The sequence below is a fragment of the Tupaia chinensis genome, unplaced genomic scaffold (assembly GCF_000334495.1).
Source record: "Tupaia chinensis unplaced genomic scaffold, TupChi_1.0 Scaffold000377_5, whole genome shotgun sequence".
In the NCBI taxonomy this organism is placed as follows: Eukaryota; Metazoa; Chordata; class Mammalia; order Scandentia; family Tupaiidae; genus Tupaia; species Tupaia belangeri.
In genome coordinates, this window is record NW_006159879.1 from 2,310,448 (window position 1) to 2,319,065 (window position 8,618).

Below are 8,618 nucleotides of genomic sequence, written 5' to 3' on the forward strand. Positions count from 1 at the left end.
GGGCCAGCAGGCCAGGGCGGTCCTGGCCGTGCGGGGTGGAGCGACTCACCTGAGCCCTCAGCAAGGTGCCACGCAGGACCGGGGCCGGCGATCGGCCTGCGTTTTCCCAGCTACAGAAATGGGGCTTGGGCGGGAGCGCGGTCCTGCCCTCTCTGCACCCCGAGGGCAGGGCTGTTTCAACCCGAAGGAAATGTATTAAGTAGGCTTTTTGCGTTGCACGGAAGCTGGGCGTTCACCTGAGGGCTTACCTGTCTCAGGTGTGCACTTCCCTGTGACCGCCTCTGCCATAAGAGGGGTAGCGAACGCCCTTCCTCTTCCTAGGCAGGTGTCAGAGCTCCAGGGGACAGAGCGGACGCAGTGCAGGCGCACAAGTGAGTACAGGTGGCACAGACCCCGCGGCTCACCTGGAGGCAGGAGGGGAGGTACTGTATGTCGTCGCGGCTCCCCTTTTAGGGAAGTTTTGATGGAGAGGGAAATCGGCGGTTAAAGGACCAGAGAAGGGATGTCCTGAGATTTTTATTGTTGGTCATACAGTAAGTTGACTCGGTTACTCCTCAAACTGCAAAAATTCAAGGTTAAGCAGTTCGCAGGACTCTGATCACGGTAGTTTTGATTCAAACTTAGCTCCGTCGTTTCCATGCATAGAAAAGCTCTCCCTAAATATTGTATTTTAACTTTTGTAACTCATTTTGCTGTTTCTAAAATCTACTATTGGAAAAGACGTGCTGGTTACTGTCTTTCCCTCCAATGAGCTTTCATAAACGAGTTGTTCTTTTGTGATGTTAGTGGTCCTGTGTGGGAGTCCCCCATAGCACAGAAGGTGCCAGGCTCCGCACACACTCTCGCCTGGCCTCCTCGGCGAGGCGGCGAGCAACAGCTGGGGAAAAGGGGGTTCTCAGGCTGCAGAGAGCCTTGCTGGGCACAGGACACTGGGCTGGACCCGCCTCGCCTGCCGTTTTTCCTGGGTTAGAGGAACAAGGTAGGAACTGCCCTGACACTGTCAGGGGTGGGGACTTACCAGTGCTGCTGGCCGTGAGTGTCCTGGACACTTAGTTCCAGCGCTGCTGGGCGGAGAGTGGTCAGCCAGGAGGAGAAGGTGCTCTGTGGGCCCTGCGTTCTGGCGTAGTGAGCCCAGGGGAGTGTCGGACTGTGTTAGGAAATCAGGCGCTATGCCGAGCACTCACAGGTCTTGGGTGAAGTGCTGTTCCTAGCTGTGCTGGGTGGTCAGCAGTACCATGCAGGGACCGGCCACCTACAAATGACTATGTTGGAGACTTAAATTTAAATGACCAAATATGTGATGACCTCCCTCCTGTTTGTCATGTTTTAATTGAGGAGAATTGGCTCACTAATGTTCTTTTAGACACAACTTCTACAAAGTGAATAAATGCTATCCCTCCTCTTTTGTAAGATTAAAAATAGTTTTAAAATCTTTGTTCATTAGGAGTGATTTGAACTTTTATTTTATTTCAGGAAATCTATGTTCTTGGGAGGTTTCTCACTATTTAGAAATGAGGACTTGATGTTTCCAAACAGGGGAGAGCAGAGGCAGGCCAAAGGGGATGAGGACATGCTTCCTGGCAGTCACGGAGTTCCTCACACGCTGGCCTCTTTGCCAGTGGGAGACAGGACATCATTCTCAGCCAGTTCTGACCTAAGCACATGGGACTTTAAAATTTCCTCTGGGATGAGTCCGTTTTTACAACAAATATCAGGCCAGTAGCCTTGCTCTGAGCAAGAGGGTCACTGGTGCAGGTGCCGCGCCTTGTCACGCCCTGCTCTGTGTCCTCCTGTAGGCTGGGGAGGGACGGACGAGCAGAGCCACCCTGACCTGGCATCCCAGGTCCCGTGGGGGAAGTCTGCCTTAGGGAGGCCCAGGGTCTGAGCTACTGGCCCCGACTGACAAATTTCCCTCCTTAGTACAGAGGAAGGGGCTGGTCCCAGCCCGCAGAGGCGAGAGCTGGCCTGAGGGACAAGGCCGCAGCTCTCAGGTGGGCTCAAAATGCTGGCCTACGGGAAAGTCGTCATGCACTGACTGAATGTAAGACAATAAAGGGAAAAAGTTTAGAAAGAAAGGGCCCATGCAATATTTTAAAGCCTCTTTGAAGATTAGATAAAGTGGCTCTGTTTCTGGCCATGACATCATGTGTTGTAAATACATTCTGGGTATTCTAATCTCTTTGCTCTGGGATGGAATTTTTCTCAGTAGTGAGTGAATTAACCTCAATTTCCTGTAAATTATAAGGTGTAATAACTTGGTTGATATGGAAATAGTGGAAATGTGGAAACCTGTTTCTGAGTTTGCTTTGTCTGTAGATACCCCTTCATAACCTACAGTCCATTGCACAAAGTGCACAGTGGTGCTTATTGATGGAAGAGCACTTGGGTACCCCTGACTGATAGCTCAGGGCTGGGACTGGCCCGTCAGTCTCCTCCCTCCTTCCTGACCAGAGCAGTCGGAAGTGGTCCTGGCGTGGTGCCCTGAGTAGGGTCTCATGCTCTCACTTGCCCTCAGTGACCCTGGGCCTGAGCACTGACCGTGATCGGTGCCTGTAATTATTTCCAGATCTTCAGTTCACTGAAACTCTGGACGTCTTCAAATTAAAAGTTACCTTCCGGGTAGCTTATAAATCCTTCATTTAAAAAGGGTGAGGTGGGGGGACTTATGTGAACTATTTCAAATATTTTCATTGCTTTTTAAAGAAAACTTTACATCTAGGGACCAGCAGTTAGCGTAATGGCTATGTCGCTGAACTCCCATGTAGTTGACTGCAGTTCGAGTCCCAGACCCGGTGGCTTAAATGCACTCCGGGTGCATGTGCATGTGTACCCAAGATCCCAAGAGGAGAATGGAGGAGAAGGGACTGTGGTGTGGCCATTTCCCCTGGGGGGTGATTTCTCACTTTCTGTCTCTCTGTCTTTCCAGCCCATGCGCCCTATAGCAAAAACCTCTAAAAAAAAGAAAAGAAAGAAAGAAAACTTTACATCTAAAAGTTTCTCAGCTGGAGGTTTGGCAGCCCCCTTCTCTTAGGAAGAAATCCAGACATTTCTAGGGGATTTCTTAACCTTGAATTCAAGAGACTGAAGACTTCGGCCTGTGCAGAGGGTCACTGTGATTCCACGTTCTAGAGCGCGTCAGGAATGCTGTCTCCCTAACCTCTGCAGCGCAGGAGAGTAGGGAACCAGCAGCCTGCACTGCAGAGGGAAAGTGGGTGGGTGACCCACAATTTGATGCCAAGGACAGGAAATGAGGCGTAAATCTACATTTTTTAGAATTTTTGTTCTGTCAGGGAAATCTGTAACAGCGACAGGCAACATGATTTTTTTAGAAGTTTCATAGCATCTGCAGTATTGCCTGCGGTCCTTCGGTGCACCCACAAGGCCCATCATCGGGGCGGGGGGTGCGCCGAGGGCTCTGCCTCCCAGGCCACTCCTTCTCCTCCTGGCCTGGGCACCTCTCCACTGTGGAATCTGCTTACGTGGCTGGTCTAATACGGCTTGTTGGGAGTTTTCAAAGTAGAGCATCTTGTGTATTATTTACTAGGCTTCAGCTGCACCTCTCAGAAAATCTGGGCTAGATGCTTTTTAAAAAATTTTTTTTAGAGGTTTTTGCTATAGGGCGCGTGCGCTCGCCAGACAGGCAGAGAGAGACAGAGAGACAGAAAGTGAGAAATTACCCCCCAGGGGGGATGGCCACGCCGCAATCCCTGCTCCTCCATTCTCCTTTTGGGATATTGGATATGCACGCACATGCACCCAGTGTGAGTTTAAGTCACCGGATCCAGGACTCAAACTGCGGTCGACTACATGGGAGTCCAGCGACACAGCCATTACGCCAACTGCTGGTCCCTGGGCTAGGTGCTTTTTGACAGAAAAGAACTCTGCTGGTTGCGTGACTAGAAAGCCTGGCGCTGCTGCTACCTCTGGGTCAGCTCCCCCTCTCCACAGAGCTGCCCTGCAAGCCCCTTGTAAGATAAACGTGCCTGGGAAAGTCATCCTTGTGGCCCTGCCACAGCCCTGCATTCCAGCCACTCCTGGGACTCCCAGTGTCTCGCCTAGGAAGGGCAGCACAGATATCTCGGGCCTGGACTCTGCATGGTGTCAACACAGAGGTCCCAGAGAGGTGAGCAAACAGGAGACGGGGAACTCTGGGCAGCAAGTCTCAGGCTCGGGAGGTGGGCAGGTGGGAAGGTCCCAGTATGTCCTTCCGGGGGCACCTTACGTGATAGATTTTCCTGGTGAGCCCTTGGAATCGAGGATTGTCCACACTGACACCATCACGTGAGTTTTCCTGGAGTGGGCTAACTTCAGTTTACAGCATCTCAGGAATAGCAGCTATAATTTAGAATGGGAGAAACATTTGGAAACATTAGGTGAGACATGTAGCTAAGGACAAATTCAGGGTTCAGTCCAAACTGCTGGGCAAATGATAAATGCTCCAAACCATGAACTGGGCTCTCAGGGCAGTGCACGGTGGCCCTTCTTCTGCGAGGTCATGGCTCCCTCTGCGACCCATCTGTACCAAAGTTGCTCAGCAGGGTCCAGTGTTTGTGAAACGAGTTCAGTCTTCCACCTGCTTACCTGTGAGCAGACCTGACTCACCACAGGGGCTCTTTGTATGCTGACTTTGCGGGAACTTTTCTAAAGAGCTTCAGATTAGACTTAATCTGTCTTAACTCCAAGTTTCTGGCTCATAAAGACAGGACATTCCAGGCAAAGCCTAGACAACAGAACCAGCATGTCCAGTTCCTGTTATGTGAGATTCTTACTGGGTTCGTGCAAATAAGTATATTGCCATAAAATAATGATATTTATGACTCATTTCCAGATTTTGGAGGGAGCTGGAAAAAAGTAAATATTTCAATTCTATTTACAAAAGTAATCTTAACCAAATTGCTGAAAGCTATAAATAGAAAAAAATATAATCTGAAAAGCAAAAATGAATCAGTAATATTATAAACTAAAAATAAAATTATTTTTAAAAATCATCATCCAGGAACCAGCAGGTGGTGTACTGGTTAAGGTGCTAGACCCTCACATGGCCAACCAGAGTTTGAGTCTCAGGCCTGGCGGCTTGCTTTCTTACTTTCTGTCTCTATCTCTTGCTCACTCTCTGTCTCTCTCTGGTCAAATTAAAAACTAATAATAAATAAAATTAAATAATCATTTTTAAAAATTATAATCCATTATTTTATCCCCATGTAATTAGTCCTTATTCAGCTTATTATAGGGTTAGAAGTTTTGAGTCCATTTTTCAGAAATATAATCTTGGTTATCAGCAACCTGTATCCAAGAGTCCTTCTCAGGGCCTTCTCCATGGATACTAGTAGAAAGGTGCCGTTTCTGGGCTGTTGGTGACCGTCACATCTGAAAAGAGCACCAGGATTAAGCAGTTAGCCACGGGTGCCATGACGTGGGGACCATGGGCGCCATGACGTGGGGGCCACGGGTAAGAGCTGCTGTCTCGGTCGTCAGGACAGTCATGGCACGTTTTTGCGAAGAAGCACGTCATGACTTTCCCGACAGCCTAATCAGTTCACCGGACTCAACCAGCCAGCAAATGTGGCCACTCCTGGGACACACGGAGGTCTAACATTGGAACCCTGACCAATAACGTGGACCAAGACATCGTACTCTAGGAGTCTCACGATTCGGGATCACACACTAATAACAATTTATACAATTATAACACAAAGTTAAACAGTATGTTCGACGATGTTTTCCATATAACTTTAACAAACTAGATAAGCCTAATCTGTCTCTCGTGAACATCTAAAGGCTCTTCTAGAATTTTCAAAAAATGAGTTTGAGACAAAACCTTAGAACCTCGAAAGTCTTTCAGGTATTAAACACTTGATCACAGGTCACTGTGAAATAATAATAGTCACTCGCTTAACCAAGGTAATCATTAAAATACTTTAAAAACGTTGCTATAAAAACAACCTTTACTCTTTGATACAGAGAAGACAGTTTCCCCCAGAATCGAAATGCTCTAATAAATACAGCAGGAAGAACAGACTCCCTTCTCTCTCTGCCCCTTGCCTCTTTGTTTTGCAGTTTACTCAAAACAGTGAAAAAAAAATCTACATAAAAAAATACCACATGAAAATCTTGTGCAAAATGTTGAAATAAAGCTAGTTTGCATGTGAGTATATACTCACTAGAGTTTCCAAAATTTATCAACTGTATAAATACATCCTTGGAAATCTGGGAAATTGGAAATGCCCACTTCTATCTGTCTGTCTGGCAGTTTTGTCTTGCTCATTTATGGAATACTGAATATTACTTCAAATCATGACTAAAATTTACCTCCATAAAATGTATTTCAAAGGCCCAAATATTCACTTGGAATTCTCCTCTTTCACATGTTTTCTAAGACCCTCAAACTCCAAACTGTACAAATCAAGCATTAAAAATAGGCAGGTTTGGGCACTAGTAATGTGAAGCAGGCCAGCCTGGGGTGCAGCAGGGCGACAGCCGCTCTGAAATCTGGAAGGGTCCGACCAGGGCCACCCGGCGGGCCAGGGAAGACTGTGTGAGGAGAGGTGGATGAGGAGCCAGGAGAGGGTATTTGAAGGAATTGGGACAGTCGCTTTGGGGAAAGCGCGGACTCTGATCCGTGGTGGGGCGTGATATGGCATGCCTGTATCTGTACCCGTAACTATGCAGCAGGGCTGGGCCCTCGGAGTGCGCTCCGTGGCGCTTACTGGCTGTCCCGCTGCACCCTGGTTGCAGAAATAAACCCTCTTCTGCAGCCTCTGCCGCGCCTTGCCCAACTGCAAGCCAACGCCTCTGGGCTTAGCTGGCAGGTAACAGACTCGCATGTTTAGGATGCAGCCTCACCGTCCCCTTCTGGCACGAAAACCACATGCTTCTAGAACTTCCCGAACTTTCCAGGGTCCCATCTACTGCCAGTCACCATTGCAAGTGAAAACGATGGCCGGAGAATGCCACAAGACCGTCCTCAGAACCGGGTAGCCCGACGTGAAAGGAGAACGCGATTGCTGTTTGAACTTGGCTGAGGACTAGGGACCTGTTCTCCTGTCTCCGCATTTATCGCTGTGTTCACCTTTGTCCTCCCGCTGTACCCACTTTGCGTCTGTGTCCCTGGACAGTGGCCTCGTCATGGTAATAGCCGCTGTTTCTGAGCATCAGTACTGTTTTGATAGTGCAATAAAAATCTTTTAAAAACTGGATTTTCCTACTCACATAACTCCCGCTCTCATATTATATGTTGCGATAAGCACCACCTCCGTGCCGTGGAGACAGGGTCCATGTGGCAGTCAGAGCCTGTGGGCACACTGAAATGACAGTGGTGTGGCGGGCCTGACAGCGGGAGGCCCTTCTCCTTCAGTATCTGCCTATCTCTATCTTTTCTTGTACTTTTATAATGTTCTTATGTCAAAATTTCATTATTTTTTAAAATTGCCAGAGGCCATTTAAAATAGTCAAAAGAATTAAAAGGTAAGATTGATTTCATTAAAGGAAAAGAGGTAGGAAAAAAAAAAAACAAACAAATTCAAAGATAAGTGACAAACATGGAATTAATATTTATAACTAATATTTTTAAAAGATTAATTCCCTTAATAACTCAATAAGAAACAGAGACCTAACACCTATAAAAGAGGAAAGAACATGGAAACATTTGGCAGAAGTGGGAAGACAGTCGCCAGTGTCACCACAGGCCACGGAAGGAGCCACGCCTTGCCGGCCAGGACGCTGCTCCACCTGCCAGACCGGCTGCAGCAGGGCTTACGCTGCACTGAAGAGGACCCTGACCTGCCCAGGGAAGGGACGCGCTGGCAGAAGCTGCTGAAACTTGCAAGGCAGCGAAGGGCATCCATCCGCAGCCCTGGGAACAGCCCGCAGAGCTCAGAGGGTGGAAGGCGGGAGTCCCAGCCTGCCCATGGAAGAGGCCTGAAGGCAGCGCCTTCCTGGGGGTTGGGTGGCCCTAAGAGTGCCTGTGCGCACACACACGTGCAAACGGAAACAAGGCTTGAAAGATGGTGCTGACTGCCGTGCCCCGCTGCCTGCCAGGCTGAGCCCCACCTTCTAGCAGTCAGGAAGCTCTGCGTGCCCTCGCCATGCCAGAGACCACTCAGCGGGACTGCACAGCACAGCTGGGGAGGAGCCAATCACGAGCAGACCAGCGGTACAGAAACCACGCACTGCCAGGGGTGGGTTTGGAGCTCCTCTTTTAAACGTGCTCACGAGTTTACGGCACGTAATCGGGACGGGGACACTGGACGGTGGAGGTCTGTCCACTTGTCCAGGCCCTCGGGCACCTCCTGTGAGACAGGTGGGTTTCATTTCATAGGTTCTCTCATAAAGCTGATTTCAAAGTCTACACTGAGGTCCAGTGTCTTAACTGTCCCTGAATTAAATGACACGGGCCGAGACGTAGCGGTGAGACACCATCTGTTTAAAAAGTGGAAGGACACACGGACACCGTCCAGCTACTTTGCTTGTGCAGAATAACTGAAAATGCATCTCTCCACCCACACTAGTGCCATGGGTGAGTGCCAGGACTGAGTGCCTGGCTTGAGTGTTGCCTATACTCCCATGCTGAGTCACAGAGGGGTGACACCGACCCCTTTCTAAGAAAACAGGGCAGTTTC

At 48.9% G+C, this 8,618-nt stretch overlaps 1 protein-coding gene across 2 annotated transcripts in view; it reads left to right on the plus strand.

Annotated features, from left to right (window-relative positions):
- Nucleotides 1-283: 283 nt before the first annotated feature.
- The window catches only part of SH3YL1 (SH3 and SYLF domain containing 1), a 35,315-nt gene continuing 26,980 nt past the window's right edge, over nt 284-8,618 (plus strand). Inside the window, exons 1-2 of one of the 2 annotated variants that reach the window (XM_006153533.3) lie at nt 284-371; nt 4,016-4,123. In XM_006153533.3, coding sequence (XP_006153595.1) covers nt 4,096-4,123 — 28 coding nt within the window. In that variant the 5' untranslated portion in view covers nt 284-371; nt 4,016-4,095. The remainder of the gene's footprint in view (nt 372-4,015; nt 4,124-8,618) is intronic. The other variant, XM_006153534.2, reaches the window with a different exon arrangement.